Genomic DNA, 24570 nt, shown 5'->3' with positions numbered 1-24570 from the left:
GGATGTCTGTGTCTGTCAACAATGGGTAATACCTTAAGTGCCACAGAGATGTCCCCAAACATCTTGGGAATAAGACTTCGTCGATGTTGCACTATTCACGTTGACATCAGCGAGAGCACAGCACCGAAATGACTGGAGTGCAAACTACCCAACTAAAAGCGGAACATGAGTGAAGTCACCGCACTGGAACTTTGACGTAGGGTGTCCAGTAATTAGCACGTTGTCTACAACAGGGCCAAATGTACGGTATTCCCTGCCACCACGTCAGCTGTGGAGATGCCTCGCGTAGAGCGGGCAGAACTCACAAGGACAATTGCTGGAATGCAACATCCTGCGCTGCTGCAAGCATACTGACATTTGCCCTACGGATACATGACATTTTCATTAGCGCATCAGGCAGATCGCACCCGCTTCCCTTGCGTATAAATCGAAGAGGGGCTGTTAATGGGCGTTAGGTGGGGAGCTGATCCAGGTAGTCCGGCTGTGCGCTCAACATACCTGCTGTTGCTCAGGGTGGGAAGGGTGATCTGACGACGCTCTGTGCAATAGCACGAGCAAAAAGCGGCGGGCTCTCCTTGACAGTCATGTGTAGTTCCACGGAGATGGCACCGGCGCTGTGCCCGGCGATGGTGACCTCGTTCGGGTTGCCACCGAATTTGCTGATGTGTGACTGGACCCATCTGAGTGCCTCTCTCTGGTCCTTGAGTCCCGCATTATAGCCAAATTGGTCGGCGAACTCAGGAGGGGGTGGCAGGAAGCCGAAAGAAGCAAGACGGTAATAAACCGACACGATAATGACATTTGGGCTTTGTTCGATCCAATGATCAAATGGCCAGGTGGGCGGGTTTCCAAAAACAAAACCTGTCACAACGAAATGAGTAAAGGTACTGTTATTCTTCAGAACACCACATTACCTCCGCCATGGATAAAGAACATCACAGGCACTACAATAGTGAGAAATTAGAAAACAAAGATACACCTAGGACAGGCATCCAAAACTACAGTTGGCCCTTCTGTGGCGTCCAAGGGTGTGTAAATGTTGACATTTAAGCAGTCCTCTGATCCTGCTCCTCCATCTTTCCCAGCTAGGCCACGGAGTCAGAGAAAATCCAAGGACAGCAATCGCACGTACGAAGTGATCCTTGAATACAAAAGTTAGGGGGCTCGGTCGCGCTGACTACCTTCCTGTTGGCCTCTTTAGTCACACGTGCTGTGTTTAGAGGGACAGTTGGACGGAAGCGCAGGTCGCCTACAGGGGGCTCGGCATACGGTATCCCAAAGTATACCACCGTGTTTGGGTATTCCTCGTCCAGCTTGCCTTGGTATGTCACATATCCCAAGTCGACCGTGGTTCCTGAGTTAACCGCGTTTGGATACCGCTGGTTGCCTTGGTATGTCGCATATCCCAAGTCACCCGTGGGGCCAATGGGGGTCTGTTTAAGGGCACCACTGAAATCTTTGAATAAGGCCAGGTTCAGCAATGGGAAAATTGCGTTGCGCATTCTTGAGTACAGAGTCCGAGTCCGCCCTTGCAAACGTTTTTTAAAGGAACCCCGTAAAAGTCGAACTGATAAAGTACCGCCTGCATGACACACTCTTTATAGTGCCAGCCGGACCAGAGCGAAGCGAAGTGGAAATTACAGTTCGAATTCAGATTTGGACGGCAATGAACTTCAGTTTAACCGGGGTCAGCAGATACACCCGTGTAGCCGGTGAACAAGGTACTACTTCAGGGTGCTTCCTGTTAGCCTTCGTGGGGATTAGGCGTCACGGATAGCATAGTCGTATCGTTTCCCCGCGATTTGTGGCGGAGATTACAGCTCTTTGCATAAAGGATGGCACTGGCGTGACAGGTTCGTGTCATATTGATGCATCAAACAGTGCAACTGTAGCACTCCAGTGATGCATCATTGGTGCAATTGTACCACCACCCTCCCACCTCCGCTTTCTGATGCATCCCCTCCGCTTTCTGATGCATCCCCTCCGCTTTTGATGCATCCCTCCGCTTTCTGATGCATCAGTCCTCCAGGTTGATTTCTGATGCATCCTCCCCTCCGTCTGCTAATGCATCAGTCCTCCAGGTTAAGTTCTGATGCATCCCCTCACCTTCTCCGTCTGCTAATGCATCAGTCCTCCAGGTTGATGCACTGTGATGCATCATGCATCCCACCCGCCCTCGGTGCCTTCTCGCATCCCGCCCTCCTCGCATCCCTCCTGCTTTTGTGCGCCCGCATGCCGCCCTCCTCCCGCTTTTGTGCGCCCATTGTCTCGCGCCCGCTGTTGCCATTTCGAGCCTTTGCTCTTTTTTGTGCCTGCTGTTGCTGTTTTGCGCCATAACTTGTTGTTCAAACAATGCAATTTTGATACCAACTCTCGCTAACATGTATTGAGTGACCGAAATTCTAACTAAGGTTTATGTGCTTAAGTCCATGTCTTCGAATGTGTCCACCAGAGCCAGGGTGTCAGCCCAGCTGGTCTTGAAAGACTCGGCAAGCATTCGACGTAAAACGGCTTGACGTTTGGCATACGCCATCTGTCCCTCGTGTTGATCTGCATCGTCAAGTTGTAGTGCGTTTCCCAGGCCCCGCTCGTCCCAGCGCTGCGCATCCCACTCAAAAAACTGCAGAATCCTTCGCATCTCCTCCTTCAACAATTCCACCTCTTCTGCCCAGCGCATCGCCCGTGCCCGGGCTTTGCACCACTCTATTCGCATGTCTGATCTACTGTGAGCCTGGCTAGGAAGCAAAAATGAAGAGCCGCCTACCTTCCAAGGTATTGTCATTGTCCATCTCGTTGGGAGCCGCTCCCCGCATACTCCAAATCCATGACAGCTTTCTCGTTCCCTCCGATTCTCCCCATAGTATGTCTGTCATCGAGCGGATGTCAGCTCGGTCTAGTGGCCGCAGTGACGAGTGCCACCCGGACTGGGTCTGATTCACTCGTGGTGCAAGAACAACGAGGGATTTACGTGCATGCTCGTAAGTGCTGGCAGCGGCCTCGATCCTTGCTTCAACGGCTTTCAATGTATTCCATGCCCGCGTGTTCGCTCCTTGCCCACGAAGGTGCCGATCCTTATACTTGAGGATCGCAGTCAGAGCACGTAAGTTCGAACATAGAGAACGGAGGGCGTCATGAGCTTGCCCATACCGCAGCTTCCATTCAATGGCTTGGAGACGGGTGTCACAAGGAGAGGTCCTGCTAATATGGGACGGCAGCCACAACTTGATGGCTTCTGGTGCAGCGGCCACATTGTTAGATACTGAGGCCTCGCTCGCACGTAGTGCAGCGAGAAACGGCATGTATAGTTCCTGCATTTTCCCCCAGGCATCAATCCTCCGTTGAGAGTGTTGCTTCGCTGAAGCATCTTTCCTTCTTGATTGTCCGTCGCGTGGACTCCGAGGCCAGCTCTGTCTGCTTTCATTCGCCGTCTATCAAAGTAAGAACGAGGTCCGATAAGCAACGATTGGGACACTCACTGTTGTTCCTCGAGTTCTAAGCCAGTGCTGATTAATACACTGGGAGTGCAATCCTCGTGTAGGGCAAGGTAAGTCCCTGTTTGAAGGTCAATCTGGTCCTCCCTAGCCAGCTCCAGTCGTACAGAAGCCATAGTGATACCTGTGATATACGGAGGATTAAGATGAGCACATAAGTATTACCATCACAAACTCGTACTTACTTTCTGCCTTTCGTTCGAAAGGATTGGGCTGTGCAGCGTCACTCCCAAGCCTCCACCTGTTCTCTCCACTGTTCGAGGGTGGCACCGTATTCGCCTCGCAAGCCATCATCAAGGTCCTCGAATGCTTCACATGGTTCTCTCGCTCCGGCAATGCATCCTTCATCTTGCGAAGCATAGTACTACCTGATAAAATGTAAGTTAATGTATTATTTTGACAAAAATAGACGCACCAAGTCCAACAAGTTTTTTCCAGTTCGAGTCTCCGAAGTAGTCGTCAAGGGTGTCTCGCCGTGCACCAGGACCCATTTCTTTCGTGCTTGAAGCGACAGGGTTAATATTAGCCCAGCCACATTCTGGCGCTTCTCCGTCGGTCCTTCCTACCCCGCTCTTGAAATTGAACGAGAAGGAGGTTTGGCACTGCTCATATGAGCGGGTAGGTGGAACTTGGGCACAAAAAATGAGACGGTCTTGACGGTATGCGAGAGGTGCATTGAAAACGGAAAGGCACTCATACGGTGCCATAATCTTTTGTGCCACTGGCACGCGATATCATAGGATACGTTGAGAGTGTCGAGTACGGTATGGTGAAGTGTCGAGAATAGATAGTCCATATTAATATATCTATGTGCCCGCATTAGATTGTCAACTGCGTGAAATGCAAATGACGACTTACCTTTCACCCTTTTGGAGATCCCCCACTGCATTAGGCCTTTTCATGTTGTGGCGAGCACAATCGATTGTACCTAAACCAGTAACGGCGAGTCCGCGGTTAGATTTTGTATCAGCCATGTTTACAGCAGCGTGACTTGAACACGTTGATTTCTGCAAAAGATAGATGTGAGTATACAAATAGAATAAATAAAACTAACTAACCTCTTGGATGCTGTCCGCACTGTCATGCAAGAAGCCTTTATAAGCATCTTCCTCCACGAAATAACCCCAGCCACGACTCAGGCTTGGGTCAACATTGTCATTTGAGACAGCCTTGCGTTTTAACCGAAATTCATCAATCGCGAGGAATAATCCGTATAACCACCTAACAGTACCTATATCAGCAATCATTCTACTCTGGACTGAAGCTCGCTCTAAACTTACTGTCGAGGGGCATCTTTCCAATCCGCTGGAAGGTTCTTCCCTGGGTGTGGGCACGCTGGGCACAATATGGCACATTCACCCTCAGCTGTCCCATCTATACCACTAGCCTCGTGACCTCGCCCCGAACCTTAAGCATCTTCAAGTGGCCACTCACGTATCATTCGCAAAAACGACTCATCGATCCTGTAGGGCAGCTGGAGTAACTGCAAAGGTACTTGAAAATATGAATTTACCTTGACAGGAAGTAGGCCAGTGTTATCGGACATCCCTGAGCGCGTGATAAAACTCATATGTAGATATTTTTGACTCGAAAGAGAGTAAGTGGTATTGCTCAAGAACAGAGAACGTTGCGCCGTTTTTGGATCTGATGTTGTTGAAGGAAACCAGGATATTCTAAGCAGCTGCTGCATGTGGCTTTCGGCTGTTGCACAATTGCAGAAGTCAAGGGCCACTTCATGGATACTGCGGGTGTCGACAACGACAAAATTGTCGTTAAATGCATGCTGAGGATTAAGACATTTCTGGCCAGTGGTGTGGCCAAGCTGGATGTGAAGGCCCAGGGTTTTCAGTGAGGTTTGCTCGAAGTATTGACCGTTCCACCTCTGCATCGATATCTTATATTAGTTTCATGTCCAACTCTCCCAATCAAATATGAAAACGTACCTGCAATCGGTGAAGTGGGTGGCGCACATGGGCCGACAAGATGCAAGTTGTGCAATAAAGCTCTGACCCTAAGCAGTCTTCACACCGGTACTCCGGGCTGGGACGATTACATTCCAAGCAAGACTGAGCGCTGGCTTGGCCACATCTCCCTTCGAGACGGATGAATTCACGAAGGAATATTCCTCGGTGCTTCAACCACATCAGCAAAGGATTATCCTAAATAATCATGGTAAGCATGGTAAGGAAAAAGTCAAAGAATAATGTAGTGTACATACACCCGCTCCTCGGTTTCTGCTTTCCTCACCTAAAAAGTCCAATGATACTTCGGGCGGGAGATCATCGAATGGCTCAGGAATTGAAAACGGCACATCGTGCAGAGTCGGTGCAGTATGAGTTAGATTCTTGATGGTTGCTTTAGCGTTCTTGGGAGGTCGAAGATGCTTCAGTGTATAGCCAATGGTCCCATCTTTATGAACATCATATTGGGTATGCTGGCGAGAAGGTGGCACCAAGGTGGCTGAGCGGTAAAAATTGAGCTTGGGTTTCTTCTTTCGTTTCTGTAACTTCTTCAGTGTTGCGGATGTTGCCGGAGTGCATACAATAGTCTGAATTGAAGATTCCCTGGCACAAGGAGGATCTGTAGACATTCGTCGTTGAATGTTGCAATGTTGATTACCAACACGACAGCACAATTGACCAAACCGTAGTGTTGCACATTTAGGGTTAGGGTTATTGCCCGAACATGTCAATGCATTGTTCTCAAAATGACTAGTACTTGGCATTCTCGTAGTATGACATCATCCCATAACTAACTAGTCCAAACTGTAGACTGAGCAACACCCGCATAACCATAACTCTAATCCTAACGAGATGTCAGCAAATGCTACCAAACGAAGTATAGTATCAAACCTACTAGTGTGTCACCTGCTCGCTGTGAGCCTACGTCTGATGGCACAATGAACCTCCTGTTCTCCCAGAACAAGTGACTGAACCACAAAGACGGTAGCAACATAATTGCCTGGTGTCCAGAGTTCGATTTTTACACTATTCCTATGGTAGGTGTTAAGTATAAAAAATATTAATGAGAACGTGAAAACTCACCGGAGATATGCCAGAAAAACACCGATGTAGCGGCCCCGAGTAACACAATAAAAAGGGGGTTTTAGATTGTGCTGGGCAGGCATGTTGTAGAAAATTCCTTCATATAAATATAAAAAGCACTCGTCCGCCATAGCATTCGCGGCCTCCTCAAACTCTATACTGCCCTCGTGCACAGTCACGGACTCCTCTGGTTCGGTCATGTAGGGTGTCGTAGTAATACTGATCCAAAGAGGATCAGCGGATCGTTCATTGAGAGATATCCTGGGAGTGGGACTCAAATGCGCTGTAGTTTTTGGATGAGCCTGGGAAGCACCTTCCATTCATAAAGTGAACTACTCACCCTGGGTCACGAGCATTGACATCAATGTCATATTAGTGGTGGTCAATGCAAGGGAGACTGGTATTTGCAGTGATTTTTGAGTTAGCCTTATGAACCGCCATTAATGATATGGCGGACCACTCACCCTGAATAACGTAGCAGCGTCTAGTAAACTTGATTAGACTTGAAACAGTGATATGATGCACTCATTGAGAAATTTGATTTCCAGTGCGGAGATCGCAGATGCGGGTCACCGGATGCATCACCGATGCATCATTATGGTTAATGCAAGACAATGATGTCAGGAGTAGTCTTAGTGATAAGATTACAGTACGCACAGTGAATAACAAAAATGTCTGTTGATCACATAGATTGATGTATGGGGCGGGCATGGGAGATGGCTGTATCATTGGAGATATGGGAGAGGAAAGTTGAGTATTACGCTGGTGGAGTGAAATGCTGGGAAGAGATCAAGAATGGAGTTGGTGGAAGGGCAGCTACAGCCAGATGAGATGATGTCAGAAAAACGAAAGGGACGTCCTGAGGATTGTGTTGATCGCATATAGATTGGATGTATGGGGCGGGCATGGGAGATGGCTGTATCATTGGAGATATGGGAGAGGAAAGTTGAGTATTATGCCAGTGGAGTGAAATGCTGGGAAGAGATACAAGAATGGAGTTGGTGGAGGGGCAGCCACAGCCGGATGAGATGATGTCAGAAAAATGAAAGGGACGTCCTGAGGATTGTTTGATCGCATAGATTGATGTATGGGGCGGGCATGGGAGGGTGGCTGTATCATTTGGAGATATGGGAGAGGAAAGTCAAGTATTACGCCTTGGAGTGAAATGCTGGGAAGAGATGCAAGAATGGAGTTTGGGGGAGGGGGTAGCCACAGCCGGATGAGATGATGTCAAAAAACAAAAGGGACGTCCTGAGGATTCCATATTTTGTATATTGATTTTACAGCTTGATCTATTGGCGGATACAGTACCGAGGTTCAGATTAGAGGCCAAAAATGGCGGCTGGAATTTAAACGTACCAACTAAACCAGTTACATATTTTGATTTCTGGGAGTCGCAGAGCCAAGAAACTGACTGCCGGACCAGGTGTCTTGGGTGCCCATGTTCCAGTCTTGGTCGTTTGGGCTGAAAGCAAAGATGTTCCAGTTGGCATCAGATGCAATGCATGGAGTAACTTACTAAGTTGTAATAACACCGCTAGCCACAATGTTAACTTTGGGAGATTTACAACTCAATGCTTGATAGATACTCAGACTCGATGCTTGATAGATACTCAGAGTATGTCTGCGGGGGTTCTAACTTGCGTGGTGGTCTGGGTAATAGCTAGATTTGAGTAAAGCACAAGCTGAGTCTTAGCTCATATGTTGAACTTGTAACTCGGTGATTGCACTGCCGCTTTAGGCTCCAAGTCAATCACTTCAATCACTTCAACCGTGCACATGTTGGAACTACTATATTGATCACTCAATAACTCTATAACTACTGCTGCCTCACTCATGATTTTGCGCACTGTGTTGGATTGGTACCAGCATCTGCCAACTTCTGATGTCGTCCAGGTGAGTCTCTAGTAGCTGGCCAATATGACAAATGTACTTATCGCAAAGTAGTGGCTCATGCAAACGCTGAATTCCGATGTTCAATATCCAAGTGAGTCTCTTGCCCGATGCAAGATTCTGTACTTATTTGTGATGCTCTATGTAAGTGTACTATAAGCTCACCCGCAACCAAGATCACCTGCGGGATTTAACACTCTTTTCTGGTATTGGTTGGCAGTAAGTACCATCATTCCGCATTCCTTCTTTGGATGACCATTTCCTTTCAGTGTACGCCCCAGTCAACAAAAGGTAAAGGTAAAGCCACTCTTCTGTGCACACTATCCATCTGAGCTCACTTTTATCGAACAAGGTCGGTGTCATGCTCCTTATTTCACTTCGCTTAGAGCCAGTCAGAATGCATTTCCTTTCAGCGTATGCCCTGATCAACATGTCGCGCACAGGTGAAGTCACTCTTTCATGCATGTCATCATCTGAGCTCACCTTGATCAAACCAGATCAATGTTCATCAACTCGCTCAACTCGCTCCTTATCGCACTTCACTTTGATTCAGTTTGTAATGAACGATTGCCCGATCCACCAGACACACAGACTGGCCCTAGACACACAAACTGGCACTGACACCACCATTTGCGTTTTGATTTTCCTGTGATCGGACCCAGTAGTAAGTCTTTGCTAGCTAAACTCAGTTCGGTACCCTCATTACCTGATCCACCCAGAGACACTGACTGGCGCCAGAACAGACTGGTACCGGTACCACCGTTTTTGTTTTGACTGTCCTGCAATCGGATCCGGTAGTAAGTCATTGCCAGCTAAATTAGCCTCCTTTTTCATTCGCCGATATTGATTTTTAACGAGCCCTGATCAGATGCCAGTGGAATGATATAAGGACGGGCATAGACATTGGTAGAGGGACACACTTGTCTATCATTGCACAAAGAAAAACAAAGGTATGATAGCGACACTCTTAACATGGTATATGACTTAAAATCCTATGACAGATGCCAGCAGCTCAGTGGACTACTAAGGAACAATACAAATGGCTCCATGAACAGTTGCTGGAGTATATTGCACTACACGGCGAGGACAAGGACTATGCGCACTTCTGGGCCAAGACTCATCTTTATTGGTTTAAAAGTTGGCCTGAGCGAGCCGCCCTCTTCCCCGATATCCCCATCGAAATACCACTAACAGAAGAGCAACAAGCTGAAGAACTTGCTGCCGAAAAAACGTGTAAAGTAGTGAGTTGTTGAATGTTTTGACAACTTTTGACTGCTAACCAAAACCCTGGTAGCGATTGCAGACCTGGTTCCGTTGGTGGACAAACACGTCCAAGAAAAATCGTGGCCTCAAGAAGGAAATTTCCGTATTTGAAAGCGCACTGCTGCCGAAGTCGCGTGCAAAATCTGTCGAAGAAATCTACATGGATATGGTCTACGATGAATGGATCAAACCTCTAGTAGCGGCTGAACAAGAGGCAGGTAATGTAGCTACAGCTGGTCGCCGCATGGTATTGGGCCGAAAGTTTTGCAAAGAGCTCCTGGAAGATGAGTCAGACGAGGTGAAGAAGGAGGTGAGAGAGAAGTACAATAAGCAGAAAAAGGTAAAGAAGGACATGCTACACGATAAAGCCGACGATGACGACGATGACGACGAAACCGACGCTGATGCCATTGTGAAGTAAGTACTAGTTAATGATTATGATTATGATGTTACTTACACGGCCTATAGAGGTATCGACAATTTACCAATCATATGCCAGCGCTTTGCATGCCTCATCAAGAAAAAGACTCGATTTATAGTCTCCTTCATGTGCGCTGGACCAGACCCGAGGCAGAATTGGAATATCGTAACTTTATCGTAAGTGCACCAAACCGTAAATCTGACTACCAAGCTCACCTTACTAAGGTGCCATCCATCAGAAACTCCTGCTGGGAACGACTTTTCTCAGTTATGCCCTGACAAGGACAACACTTTCCTTGCCGCATACCAGGAATACGCTGAGTTGATATTCCATAAGCTAATCCTTGTTGTCCAAGTCACTATAGGCTCACCATAAGACTCAACCATCAGCTCTGAACAAGTGTAACCCACTGCTGCCAGATGTCGAAGACGGCGATCAGACTGAGGAGCTCGAAGGATGCAACAGTGGCAAAGAATCCGAGGATGGTGAAGAGAACGACGAAGGACAACATGGTGATTCCATTGACTGGGATAATCTAGGTAGGTCTTTATATCATTTCGCAGCCACCTGATGCAAACTGATGCATCAATAACAGGCTTCGCAAGTTCCTCGACCGGAATCAGTGATGCATCACCACTCAGTGAACTTAATCAATCCGCACTCTACTCTGAGGTAAGTACTTTTCATTATTCTCCCTATTTAATCTAACACTTTGCAGACACAGGCACAATGTGATGCATCATTCGTACAGGCCCAGCCTGATGCACTGTTCAAACAGGCCCAGCCTGATGCATCATTCAAACAGGCCCAGCCTGATGCATTGCTCGAACACGCATGGGACAACATTGCCACCATGCCTCCCAATTCGTTTAGCACGCTGCAATCCAGTGTGCCTGGTACCGTCGAGGCGCTTGGGTTGTCTTTTTCCCATGCTGATCTTATGGCACTGGGTTATTTTGGTAGCGACAACACCACGCAGAACTTATTTTCCCCCGCATTCAGCTCATCAGCGCCCTCATTTGACACACAATATGACACGCACACGTGGAATGGTGCCAATTCTGATTCACAGGGGTGGGAGATGCATAGCCTGCCCTCCTTCTTGAGCTCTCCAATATCTGCCGAGCGCAGCACTGCCACAACTGAGCAGGATGACGCCCTTCCTCAGTTCACTCAACAGTTGCCCATTCTTCCAGCGGCAAATCCTCCTTCGCCAACTGAGCAGGATGACACCCTTCCTCAGTTCACTCAACAGCTGCCCATTCTTCCAGCAGCAAATCCTCCTTCTCCGACCGAGGGCATACAGGATCTTGCTGACACTCACGCTGGTGCTGGTCTTGCTAAGTCAAAGCGCAAATTCAAGTCAAAGCCCACTACCAAAGTCAAACACAATCCCGCCATGGAGTCCACCCCCATCATCGCACCCATGAACACTGCCAAACCCAAACCCAAACCCAAACCCAAAGCAAGACCTGTCGCCAAATTAACGGAGACATCGCACACCGCTGTGGATGAAGGCAATCCTGTAGCTCAACGTGCCTCAAAACGAATTCCAATCAAATCCAAGTGGAATGATATTGCCGACGCCATTGGGTCAGATGGTCTGACATTTGTTAGCATTGGTAAGGAAACTCAATCTGTTTCAGAGGATGCTAGGGCAATGAAGCATCCCGCTAACTTAACCATGGAGGGTGTGATTTCTGCAAAGTACGTCTTCGATATCTTCCTCACTTGCTCAATGCTAACGGACACAGGAAAAAGCGAACGAAGGCGTGAGCCTATGTCTTCATGTCATGATCGAAAATTTGCTTCTCTACTTAATCATTTCATTCTCGTTCATAGTAATATTTGTCGCTAAGTAGTACATATAGTCTCTGTGTGGGTGATCAATGGATATAGTTGTGTTGTCATTTAATCCCCAAGTATATGGAGTGCTTGCAAGATTCACTGGAGGTAGAATACTATGTTGAACTATGAGATACATGGCAAACATACTACAAGTGATCCCTGAAGTTTGAGGCTGCAAACTAGTACATAAATCACATATGTTGGATCCAGTTGGTGTGCCAGGGAAACTTCAATGTGCCTCGACGCTCATTTTGATTCTGAATTTGCAATTGATATGGATATGGGCCACTGGGTGTCTCTAGCCCACCCAAGCCCATCCAAAGGTTTCCAAGGAGTGTGGATCCACACCTGAGAGCGACCATACACAGAGATGTCTGGCTCGCATACGAAGGTGAAGTCGAGAAAGGGTATATTGGCAAAGGTGTAGTGGCAAGCGGGGCTGCAAGAGGGATATATGCGCAGGGTAGTACAGCGGGCAGGTGTGTACAGCTGCAGGGCTGTAAGAGGGATTCGTGCACACCGCATAGCGGCGAGTAGTCGGTGGCGGGATGATTCGTGAGCAGTGTATAGAGGTGACCAGGTGGTGGCGGGATGTGGACCTGTACCTGGCGGTATTGTTGATTCATACACGACCCTGGGGGCATTGTGCAGCTGCAGGGCTGCAATACGGATTTGCGTGCAGTATATAACGGCGAGCAGCTGGCGGCGGGATGGTTCGTGCGCAGTGTATAGCGGTGACCAGGTGGTGGCAGGATGTGGACCTGTACCTGGCGGTATTGTTGATTCACATATGACCCCGGGGGCATTGTGCAGCTGTAGGGCTGCAAGAGGGATTCGTGCGCAGTGTATAACAGCGAGCAGCTGGCGGCAGGATGTGGACCAGTACCTGGCGGTATTGTTGATTCATGTACGACCATGGGACGATTCCCGATTTTCAGTTTGATGCATTGCTGATGCTAGTGCATCAGAGTGCATTACTGATGCGTCACTAATGCATCACTGCATCCCTACAACTGCAACGAATTCTTGCATCAAAATGACACTGGGGCCTGAGCAACAGTATGAACATGTGTACTTGAGGAGTCTCTGCGAACCACATTTGCGAGCCTCCGATAAGCAGAATGAGCTGTGAGAATGCTCACCAGGCTGCGTCAGCTGCTGGCGAACTTCCCTCACTGTGGCCAGTAGATGGTGTGATGATCCTGGTGCAGCATTTGTAGCCATTTCAGTGCGACAATCTTCATGCTTTTTGAAGATGCCTCGGGTGACCTCGTGGGGATTCCTCCACATTTCCTATTGCGGTCGCAGTAGAATTGTTTTTCTGAGGGCATGGCTGGCCGAAGAAAGAGGGATAATGGCACTGGAAGATATGCAAAGTAAGTAAAGCAGAGGTTGTTTCATGTGCTGTCCAAGTAATGGGTCGAACTTCCTAGATAGCATTACCTATTGCTGCTGTTCTTATTTGTAGCCATGTTCATACAACATGCATCCTGCAAAAATGAACCAAAACCGGTCTACACCTGGATCTGCATGGCTCCCTCTGGATTTTTGTGGTTCTACGTGACTCAGTGTGTGGTGGGTCAATGTTCTGACTTGTTATCATATTTCATTTCACCACGATAAACACTAAATAGTCTGCTGTTTCTTTACAGCTACTGGGTGACTTCCCGCAGGCTCAAATAATCCAGGATAAAGTAGAATAGATTATAATTGCATGCTCTAGGAAGGTGTGCTGCGAAGCTGGACATTGTTTGAAATTCAACCAGGCTTTCTACCTTCAAATAAACCTTAAATCTGTAGGGGGGGGTACCCCCCCTTACAGATTTTAGTGATGCAGAATAAATCACAATTGCCATTTTAGGACTACTCACACCTGCAATATCCACTGACATAAGCCAAGCAATTTCATATCTTGGTGCTGTCAGCCACTCAGAATTGTTCAGCACTGCATGGTAAAGGCCCTCTGGCCTCAAGCTGTAGCTTCTGGTTTAGGTAGTGCAAGACAAGGCCCAGGGCCCCTCTGGCATCAAGACATTGGCACTCAACACGAGGATTAGCATGGGTACTGACATAGTCACAGGGAATTGGTGTGTTGTACCACTGCTCTGCAAAGCTCGAAGTGAGGATGGAGGCAAATGTCTCAACATCAAAGCCCATCATTGTGATGAATGCTCAGTTGTTTTGGGTAGCATATAGGGCCTGCCATGGGGTGTCCTTTCATGGGTTGGGAAGGAGTTGTGGATGGCAAAGGTATAGCTGTCATGGCTTTCATTCATTGATACGATCTTGGAATGCTAGCTCAACTCCAACCAGGACAGTGGTGGTGATTGCCAGTGCAGCTTCTTCATCCTCATCTTGTTCTAACCCTGCCTCATTCACCAGAGCGTGGAATGCTAATTGAATTGTCATGTCATCCATGGTAAGTTGTCATGAATTCCCAATACAAACCATTTTTCGTTTCTCAGTTTTCCTCTGGTTACTTCTTGTTCCCAAACCAGTCACATGACTTTGCTTCCTGTCACAGTTTCACCTCTTCACATATCACCCGTTGTATCTCTGATTGGATCCCCCACTTCATGGGCTAGAATGATCTCTCTTCCTATTATTTAATCTCCGTCTATGATCTCATCGCTTACATATCACAACGTCATACTATGTCATCTGCAGTCATTGTACAACTCTGTTCTCATTGGCTGATTTGTTTCATACTCAGATATCTTAGATTCAATGTTATGTATATGAGTAGGTTGGTTAGCATAAATACTCCTTAGACTTAACCTTTTAGTTCTCTACACTTGTAGTAGGCTTAGACGTTCACACTCAATCCTATCCTTGCTTTTATCATCAACTGTGACCGAGTCCTAGTGGTTATGTTCTTGCCTTGACCATTTGGTGAACACTGGTCATAACATTAGGTTAAGTCTTCTTACCACTCTGACTCGAACTTTGTCTTGGACACTTTGTCTTTGACAAACTTCACTGTGCTATTCTGCTGAGATTTACCTTGTGGATTACATTTTATAATCATCTTCCCAGATGTGTAGTATCTCAATCTTTTCACCTATACCTTTAGTAGAAGTAGACCAGGCCCTTGCCTTACAGCGAGCTGCCAGTATATAAGGGATAGTGACACTTAGGTCATATTCTCACACGTCTTCAGTTTGGCCCAAAACCCTGCCAACTGAACACTACATATTTTCTTTCATACTATAAAGAATGGCACTCATGACTGTCCTCTCACAGTCTAGTTACATTACAATAGGAGCTTGTGGGTACTAAGCAGACCCAAAGTTCACCATGAACTCCTCTCAAGTTCTACTTAGGTTGACAAACCGCTACATGCACTGTATTCGCACCTTTGTCATCATTGTGCTGATATCCAGATCGCATCTTGTTAGAGGCAGAGCTCTAGAAACACACAACAACTCTACCTGTTGCAAAAACAACTGCCCATTCCTTCATGTCTGATATTGGGGAGGAAACCCAGATCCAGCCCTCCATGCCAATAGACAGAGCCCAGATTCAATCGCCTGTGCCCCTAGGATGGCACATGTTGGGTACTGCACACCATCTCCAGGCCCGGAACAACTATCATCACCCACCAGGACATTTCGGCCACAATCCACACTGTCGTAGAAGCAGAAAGAGACTACAACAAGTTGAAGTTCGACTGGATGCAGAGGTTGATTGACGAGTTGCAAGACAACCTAGTGGCAGTGAACGATGAGAACACAAATCTCATGAGCAAAGTTGCGGACCTAGAGACCATAACCATGGCTTTGCAAGCCTCATCTACGATGTTGACCTCAGCCATCACCTCTGGGAGTTTGAGCTCGGATCTCAAAATGGCTAAACCCACCAAGTTCACAGTGTGGGGAATGCTCCCACTGTAGGCATAAAACCCTGTCCTTTCTGCATTGTCTCACATCAGTTCTGCATATTGCGTGCGTTCTGCGTTTCCTGCGCATCGTCCGATGTGTTCCGCATTCCTGTGCCTCCTTTGGAACATACCTGCACTATCCGATATTCCTGTGCATCATCAGACAACCTTTGCATGTCCTGTCCCCATCCTTCCAGGTCCATTGGTACACTGTATCTCTCTTCCTGTTGCTCCTAACATTATCTGGATCACATTGACACATGCCCTTATGGCATGGACCCCTCTTGCGAAGTATTGTGCCCATGTGCACTGCCTGCCTTCACTTCTGCTTCCTGAGAATTTACTACCTGTACCTCAGTGTTCCTTGAAAATAATCTTCCCTTTAAGTAGTGGTACTTAGGGCTTGGATGTTTTTTATTGAATCTCATCTTTTACCTTCCAACTTTTCTCCGACTTTTCCTTCACCTTACTAGAGGACTGCTTTGACTTATGCCCACTATCAATCTAACCTTGTGATATACTTCCGTCGACTCAATCTGCAAGTTCCAACGAATCTGTACATTCCACATTGTATCTGTTTGAGTTATGCTTCATTCCGTTTCATTCCCCTTGAGTTCTGCTTGTTCTGCTTGTTCTGCATTTTTGCGGATCCTCATCCTACCTGCGGTAGGGTTGATTAGGGTCGTTTAGGCAGAGACTAGCACTCCCCAGTAGCAATCCCCTTTAGGGTCGAACATACTTGTTCTCAAGTGAGGCAGCAGGTAGCAAAGATCCAACTTTGTAGTAGATCAATTTCTTGCTGCTACACTTGTTGTACCCACAATGGGAGACAAGAACTCCATTGATATTGATCAATTCCTTATCCAATGTGACATCTATTTCATGGGATATCCCACTGCCACCAATGAACAGAAAAGCAACTGCATGCTTTCGTTCTTCAAAGGCTCTGCAGCAAAGTGGGTAGAAGCAGCATACACACCTGTAATGTCTGGGCATTGGACCTACATCCAGTTGAGACAAGAGATGGTCTCCATGTGGGGAGTCGCCAACAAAGGAGAAAAGGCAGCCAGAGAGTTGGATGCGCTCAGACAAGGAAACCACACAGTTGTGGAGTTCATCTCTGAGTACTGACAGAAGATGCAGTTCTTCCAATTCTCTGATTATGAACTTGGTCACAAGTTCCAGTTCACCCTGGACCAATGAGTCAGAAATCAACTGGCTCATGTCAACCCCAAGGACAAAGATACCTTGGACAAGTTGATCGCACAAGCTCAAATGATTGGGCAGAACTTCGAGGAACTTGACAACAAAAAAAAGAACATTCCCTGGACACCCTGCCGCCCATGGCAAGGTGCTGCTGCAACATCTGCACCAGTAGCACCCAAGACAGTGTCACAAGGAGGAAATGTGATGGACATTGACACAACAAGGAGAGGTGGACCCCAACCTCAAGGCAAATTGGGAGGTTTAGATTTCAAGTGTTATCGTTGTGGCAAAGCTGGGCATATGGCTTGCAACTGCACAGGAGAGCCCCTCAACAAGGGTAAAGGACCAGCTGTCAGAGCAGTCAAAAATGAAGAAGAACCAGCAGCAAAGCTGCTCACACTGGAAGATATTAACTGCATCGTAAATAAGAGGATCTGCCTCTCTTCCACGTACAACCTAGAGAAGAAGGGTTTTTAGAAAGATCAAAGTTAACTGTGAACTTAGATCAGAACAATTGTTTCTCCATTCTTAGCGACCCGGCAATCATGTTTACAGAAATATCAGAAGTTTGTTCTGGGAATAAACGAGAGCATTTTTACTTGCCAGTTATGTTGGAAGGAAAACATAGGAAAGCAGCCGTCAATGCTCTAGTAGACTGCAGAGCAACAAATCTTTTCATTAGTGAAAGGTTTGTAAAAAGAAATGAAGTCCAAACCAAGCAGTTGTTGTGAGCACTGCTGGTCTGCAATATCGATGGAACTAAAAATTCTGCTGGACCAATCAAAAGCTACGCCAATTTGAAACTCATGATAGTGGATCATGAGGAAGAAGTAGCCTTTCTGATCACAGATCTAGGAACTGATGATACCATCATTGGAATAGATTGGCTATGATACCACAACCCCAGTATCAATTGGAATGCAGGGAAGGTGGCATTAGACCATTGTCTGGTGAAGTGTCAAGAAGCCAAGGTTAAAGATAAAAAGACCAAGGTGAGGAAGCAAAAGATCATGGCTTCTGCAATTCCTGAGTTGTTACTGGCAGAAGATGATGAAGATGAGGATATAGAAGAAAGTCCTATTGCCCATCAGATAAATGTGACAGGCTTCAACTCTTCACCTTTGTCACATAAATCATGAGGACATGTTGAGATGGAGGAAGTCGAGGATGAGGATTCATCACAAGATGTGTGGATCAGATATAAAAGCTCTGTAGCTTCAGAGTTAGCCCAACAGGAGAAGAAGAAGAAGAAGAAGAAGAAGAAGAAGAAGAAGGAAAAGAAGCCCATTGAAGAGATGGTTCCAGAATGGCTCCATGACTATCTCAAGGTCTTCTTCGAAGAAGAGTCTACTTGGTTCCCCAAATCCAAGAAGTGGGATCACAAGGTAGACCTCAAGGATTCAAATGATCTTCCTCCAAATGCGAAGGCATATCCCCTTTTGCCCGTCAAAAACAAAGCATGTGAGAAGTGGCTCAAACAAGAATATGATTTAGGATGACTAAGAGATTCAGAATCTCCAGTAGCAGCTCCTTTCTTCTTTGTTGCCAAAAAAGACAGAAAGCTCAGACTCATTATGGACTATCAGAGGTTAAATGAGAAAACCATCTGAAACGCATATCCTCTCCCTCGCTCTCAGGATCTGATTGATTGTCTCTCTGGTGCAAAACTCTTTTCAAAGATGGATGTTCAATAGGGTTACAATAATATTAGGATGAAAGAAGGAGACCAGTGGAAGGCCACCTTCAGAACCCCTTTTGGACATCATGAACCAGTTGTAATGTACTTTGGCATGACGAACTCTCCTGCTACCTTTCAAACTATGATGGATCAAATCTTCCAAGATCTCAAGGAAGGGAAGGTTGTTGTAGTCTACATTGATGACATCTTGGTTTTCACCAATGATGATGTAGAAAAGCATCGAAAGGTGGTGTGCAAAGTACTACAGAGATTTCAGGACAATGATCTTTATCTCAAACTGGAGAAATTTTCCTTTGAGAAGAAAGAAGTAGAGTTTCTCAGTTTGATTATTAAGGATGGACACGTTTCCATGGATCCAGTCAAGGTTAAAGGAGTCCAAGAATGGCCGACTCCTACCTGTGTCAAAGATATCCAACGATTCATGGGATTTGTGAACTTTTACTGTCAATTTATTCTCGGATTCTCAAACATTGCCAGACAGACCCATGAATGAGCTCATCAGGAAGGATGTACCATGGGAATGGACGGACAAGCAAGAAAAGGCCCCTTCAAAACCCTTCAAAACCCTTAAAGACAATTTCACTTCTGCACCAGTACTAGTTATGCCAGATGCAAAAAAGAAACAGAAAATAGAAAACAATGCATCTGACTATGCTACTGGTGGTGTACTTTCCCAGTTAGAAGAAGATGGATTATGGCATCCAGTGGCCTTTTTTAGCAAGTCAATGAATGATGCAGAAAGGAACTATGATATCCATGACAAAGAACTTTTGGCTATCATTTGTGCATTGGAGGAGTGGAGGCATTATGTGCAAGGCACTCCTCATCTGGTGGAAATTTGGATGGATCACAAGAACCTCAAATACTTCATGACAAGTCAGAAGTTGACTCTTACACTGCAACACAAACCGGGGAAGGTTAACGACACTGCTGACACTCTGTCAAGGAGGCCAGACCACAGAGGGGGGGTAGAAAACGATAATTCCAATTGCATGCTTTTAAAACCCGAGTTTTTCTACATTAAAGCTGCAAAAAGAGGTCAAATCCTAATAGAAGGAGAGCAAACACTGTTGAAATGCATCAGAAATTGCACCAACCTAGATCCGGAAGTCTGAAATGCTATTGAAACCCTTAAGAAAGCCCCTGTACAGTTGAGGAAAGGACTAGAGGAGTGGAATATGGAAGATGGACTCATTCTGTTCAGAGGATTGGTTTATGTTCCCAATAACAAGGAAATATGTTGCTCAGTGCTAGAGATCTTCCATGACTCGCCTGCAGTAGGACATATGGGACGTGCCAAAACTCTCGAATTAGTTTCCCTTAATTATTGGTGGCCCCAAATGCATAAATGGGTCAATGACTACATAGATGGATGTGATCGATGCAAGCAGACAAAGGTGTTACTGTCTAAACCTCACAGACCCTTGAAGCCAAACAAAATCCCAGAAGGTCCATGGCAAACCATTAGCTGTGATCTTATCACTGATCTACTGATCTCCCAAGGCAAAGACAGTATTCTAGTAGTTGTTGATCATTTCACGAAGCAAGCAGATCTTGCTCCTACCACCAAAGACATTAATTCCAAGGGAATTGTGGACTTATTTCTCAAACATGTATGGAAGTTGCACAGAACACCAAAGAAGGTGATTTCCAATAGGGGAACACAATTCGTGTCAAAGTTTATGCAGGAAGTCTCAAAAAGACTAGGAACAAAGTGGTCCATGTCAACAGCATATCACCCTCAAACTGACGGACAGACTGAACAAGTCAATCAAGAAGTAGAACAATATCTTCGACTTTTCACGTCTTACCGTCAAAATGACTGGGTATTGTGGCTTCCCATTGCAGAATTTACACATAACAATTCCATAACAACTACTGGACATTCTCCTTTCAAAACCCTCTATGGCTATAACCCTGAATTCATCATTTCTCCTAATTCCTCTAATACCGTTCCTCAAGCTGATGAGAGAGTAGCCGAGATGAAAGAAGTGCAGAAAGAAGAAAAAGCAATGCTAGAGATAGCAAATGATCGAATGAAACACTTCTATGATCATGGAGTAAAAGACACACCCATTTTGGAAGTTGGACAGAAGGTCTGGTTAGACACCAAGAATATTAAACAACAGTGGCTGAGTCAGAAGTTGTCAGATCGCCACCTTGGCCCCTTTGAAATACTCAAGTGAATAGGCGAGCTAAACTACCAGATCAAATTACCCCAATCCTATCAGATCCATCTGGTATTCCATGTGGGGTCACTCACTCTGCACAAAACTTCCGCACTAACACCTTGAGTTGCCCCGCCATGTCCACACCCTGAAATCGTTCATACTGGAGAAGAATATGAAGTAGAAGCAGTAACATCCAGCTGAATATGGCGACGGAAACTGCAATACAAGATAAAATGGAAAGGGTATCCATTGGAAGAAGCAACATGGTACTCCACAGGCTAGAACAATCTCTCTTCCTATTGTTTAATCTCTGTCTATGATCTCATCGCTTATATATCATGATGTCATACTACATCATCCGCAGTCATTGTACGACTCTGTTCTCATTGGCTGATTTGTTTCATACTCAGATATCTCAGATTCAATGTTATGTATATAAGTAGGTTAGTTAGCATAAGTACTCCTTAGACTTAACCTCTTCATTCTCTACACTTGTAGTAGGCTCAGACATTCACGCTCAATCCTATCCTCGCTTTTATCATCAACTGTGACCGAGTCCTAGTGGTTGTGTTCTTGCCTTTGCCATTCAGTGAACACTGGTTATAACACAAGTATGGTAACACTTCAGTGGACATTCCAGATTATCCTTTAGCCTCTGGTTGACTATTTCCTACAGATTATTTTATGTGCTCTATTTGAAATTTGTTTTTGCACTCCGGTATATGATAATCTGGATTATTTAGCCTGTGGGAAGTCACCCACTTTCATATTGATAGACCAGAATCCATATTTGTTCATTCACCGCTTTTGTTTACTTGTGGAGCTGGACAAATAAAAGGGTCCCACCTATTACAATACTTCATCAGGTGAAATACCCCCAAATGGTGCTGGATTGCACAACTTTCTCACTCGACGCCCTCTTCAGACACCATCCTCACCATGGTTGGAAACCGCCATCACATTCCAGCAACCGTAAAGCAACAATGGGTCACTATGTCTGCCCAAATGTCAACCAGGGCCATAGCACAAGTCACTAATACAAGCCACCGAACTATCAACCAAGTTCTTTGGCTCTCTCGTCTCACAGGTTCTGTTGTCAGAAGGCCCTTGGAAAGTGGATGTCCTCATCTGCTCACTGCAATAGATGTATTGGTAAGTAAAATAGGTCTGTATAATGTTCAATAATTTGCCCTGACCTTCTCAGTACCTATTGTCATGTATTGAGCATACTCCAGACATCTTCTTGTTGGAATTGCAACATGTACTACACAAGGCAAGGGGGGTTGAAGTCTCTGGGATAACTATTGAATGAACAACATGACAACATGGCCTCACGCACAAACACGTATGTAATATCTATTTACTGTGAATTTCATACTGACTTTCTCTTCTAGGTGTCTAGGGCTGCACTCGAATGCAATGAAGACAACTGTGATCGCTACCAAATATTTATAGCCAAGAATTTCTGTCCTGAGCAGCTTGTTTTTGTTGATGAATCAGCTTGTAATCGGATTACAACAAAGTGTCCAATGGCCTGGTCTCCGATTGGCACACATGCATGCTGCCATGGATATTTCATCCATGGGCAAAGGTGAGTGACTCAGAATTGATCTATTTGCAGTCAAAGTCTAATTTAACTCAGGTATTTAGTGCTGCTGTGGTCTGGTTCAGTCCGGTTCAGAGGGTGTTGCATGAGAACTGAGAACTGGACCATGGTCCAGTTCAACAAAATTGTCGAACCCAGAACCAGACCCTTGTGAATGGTTCAGAATGGTCAGGTTCGGTTTTTTGGGGGTTCAAACTCGAACCAAACCCAAAAAAAATTACAGTGAACAAAACACACAATAAAGTAAGTATTGAAGTGCAGGATGACGAGGTGAGTTGAGGTGTACTTGTTGAGGGCCTGAAATCACACCTGCAGACTCATTGTGACCTTCAATACACAGTAATCTTTTGGTTTTGTTTAAATGTTAATAGAAATCAAGTTTCAGACAATTGAAAATTTTGGAATCAATGTATTGCATTCAACTAGTCTAAACATGAACTAATCTAAGAGTTACTGAAAGAGTGTGAGAAGGTACCACAAGGATATTGGGTGCCGAGAGGGTGCGAGGTGATGCTGTGAGAGTTTTGGATGCTGTGAGGTGGTGCAAGATGGTACTGGGAGGTGCAGGAGGTGATAGAGTGCATGGGAGGGTGTGATAGATTGAGGGCAACTAGGTGATATAATAGGTTGTTAGTAGATAATAAGAAAACAGAAACAAAGGACTTATAACTCAAAGCCGGGTCAACTAAGGTCAAAGTAGTAGTGCCAAGTCTGCCAACTGTGCTGAGAGAGTGGGAGAGGGTGGTTAAGGCAAATAATAAGCAAGCAGTAATGAGAAAATAAAGAAAATAAAAGACTTAGTTGAATGATGGCAGTGGTGCAGGTAGAAGTTAAGAGTCAAAGTGTAGAACAAAGACTTCTGAAATTTTTGACAAGTTGAACCCTGACTCACACCAGCATTGTCGAGTTCTGTGAGGTTCTGTGGTGCTGTGTGTTATGACCAACGTTCACCAATAATGATGAAGGCGAGTTCACAACCACTAGGACTCGGTCAAAGATGATGAGGAACAGGATAGTATTGAGCATGAACGTCTAAGTCACTACAACAGTAGGAAACGAAGAGGTTAAGTCTAAGGAGCACTTACGCTAACTACCCTACTTTTATATATAACATTGAATAGGAGTCTGAAAGAAATCAGCCAATGAGAAAAGAGTCGTATGATACTGCAGATGACTAAATATGACATCATGATATATAAGCGAATGAGTAAGACGGTTACTAAATAGAAACCCAAGATCTGACCGGTTCTTCTTTAGGACGCGAGATTGTTCTAGCCCGTGGAGTAGGGGAGCCAATCGGAGAAACCACGGGTGATATGTGAAGAGGTGAAGGTGTGACAGGGTGAGGAGTCATGTGACCAGTTCGGGTACTGGAAGTAGCCGAAGGAAAACCGAGAAATGAAAAATGAAAAATGGTTCGTATTAGGAATTCGTGACACTGTGAGAGCTGTGAAGAATTAGCAAACACTGTGCAAGGTTTAGTAGTTTACTGATGTACATGTGGGTAGTCAGTAAAACATGAGGTTCAGAACTGTTCAGGACCAAGGGAGAACCATCCGAGGTAAAATGAACTGAGAACCGTACTCCGGTTCGGTCAGGTCCAAAGGCATCACAGTGGACTGGACCACCAAGAACCTGACCGTTGGTTAGGTTCAAACCATGGTTCTGGACCAAACCATGGCAGCACTACAGGTATCCAATCCTACCTGCTCTCTCGTTAGATGGCATCCTGCACCTTGATGTGCTTGATTGTTCATATACATTGGCAACATTCAATGAGTTCATAGATGGTTTGCTCAATAATATGAACCCTTTTCCTCAGAAAAATTCCATAATTGTGATGGATAATGCAAGCATTCTTAAGTCACTGCATCTTGAAGAAATGGTTCAACAAAGGTATCACTTTTGCTTGTCTAGTTTTTGACTGACCATCAATTTGAATGCTTTCAGGGGCATGCACATTGTGTATTTGCCACCTTATTCACCTGACTTCAATCCTATCGAGGAAGCTTTCTCAGCAATAAAGGCTTGGATACAATCCAACTGTG

General features: G+C 45.7%; 5 protein-coding genes across 5 annotated transcripts; 2 read left to right on the top strand and 3 right to left on the bottom strand.

Moving 5' to 3' along the window:
* Window positions 1-33: 33 nt before the first annotated feature.
* On the bottom strand, window positions 34-607 carry EDB91DRAFT_1350455 (uncharacterized protein; the record flags this gene model as incomplete). The annotated part of the gene is made up of 4 exons (XM_041326065.1): window positions 499-607; window positions 306-438; window positions 149-253; window positions 34-91 (listed from the first exon to the last, which is right to left on the bottom strand). Exons 2-4 carry the CDS (start codon window positions 383-385, stop codon window positions 34-36), a joined length of 243 nt encoding a protein of 80 aa, XP_041171570.1. The 5' UTR covers window positions 386-438; window positions 499-607.
* EDB91DRAFT_1254146 (Carboxylesterase) lies at window positions 509-1502 on the bottom strand (the record flags this gene model as incomplete). The annotated part of the gene is made up of 4 exons (XM_041323765.1): window positions 509-861; window positions 915-944; window positions 978-1085; window positions 1133-1502. The coding sequence occupies 4 exons, from the start codon at window positions 1500-1502 to the stop codon at window positions 509-511; spliced, it is 861 nt and encodes a 286-aa protein (XP_041171569.1).
* A 919-nt stretch (window positions 1503-2421) lies between these two features.
* On the bottom strand, window positions 2422-5635 carry EDB91DRAFT_1330912 (uncharacterized protein; the record flags this gene model as incomplete). The annotated part of the gene is made up of 14 exons (XM_041325371.1): window positions 2422-2476; window positions 2529-2715; window positions 2765-3350; window positions 3395-3428; window positions 3477-3615; window positions 3677-3859; window positions 3907-4093; window positions 4129-4297; window positions 4350-4498; window positions 4550-4712; window positions 4772-4898; window positions 4926-4965; window positions 5005-5373; window positions 5435-5635. The coding sequence occupies 14 exons, from the start codon at window positions 5633-5635 to the stop codon at window positions 2422-2424; spliced, it is 2589 nt and encodes an 862-aa protein (XP_041171568.1).
* A 3794-nt stretch (window positions 5636-9429) lies between these two features.
* EDB91DRAFT_1254144 (uncharacterized protein) lies at window positions 9430-11888 on the top strand (the record flags this gene model as incomplete). The annotated part of the gene is made up of 8 exons (XM_041323764.1): window positions 9430-9669; window positions 9723-10108; window positions 10160-10288; window positions 10337-10457; window positions 10513-10651; window positions 10708-10784; window positions 10831-11819; window positions 11867-11888. The coding sequence occupies 8 exons, from the start codon at window positions 9430-9432 to the stop codon at window positions 11886-11888; spliced, it is 2103 nt and encodes a 700-aa protein (XP_041171567.1).
* A 10422-nt stretch (window positions 11889-22310) lies between these two features.
* Window positions 22311-24374, top strand: EDB91DRAFT_1011926 (uncharacterized protein; the record flags this gene model as incomplete). The annotated part of the gene is made up of 2 exons (XM_041312432.1): window positions 22311-22507; window positions 24215-24374. Coding segments are annotated over 2 exons (357 nt in total), but the record flags the coding sequence as incomplete, so codon positions are not given.
* Window positions 24375-24570: the final 196 nt, after the last annotated feature.

The sequence above is a fragment of the Suillus paluster genome (assembly GCF_016628075.1).
Source record: "Suillus paluster strain FC165 chromosome Unknown EDB91scaffold_100, whole genome shotgun sequence".
NCBI classification, from domain to species: Eukaryota; Fungi; Basidiomycota; class Agaricomycetes; order Boletales; family Suillaceae; genus Suillus; species Suillus paluster.
Note: the sequence above shows the minus strand (reverse complement) of the source record. Positions and strands in the feature narration are given on the sequence as shown.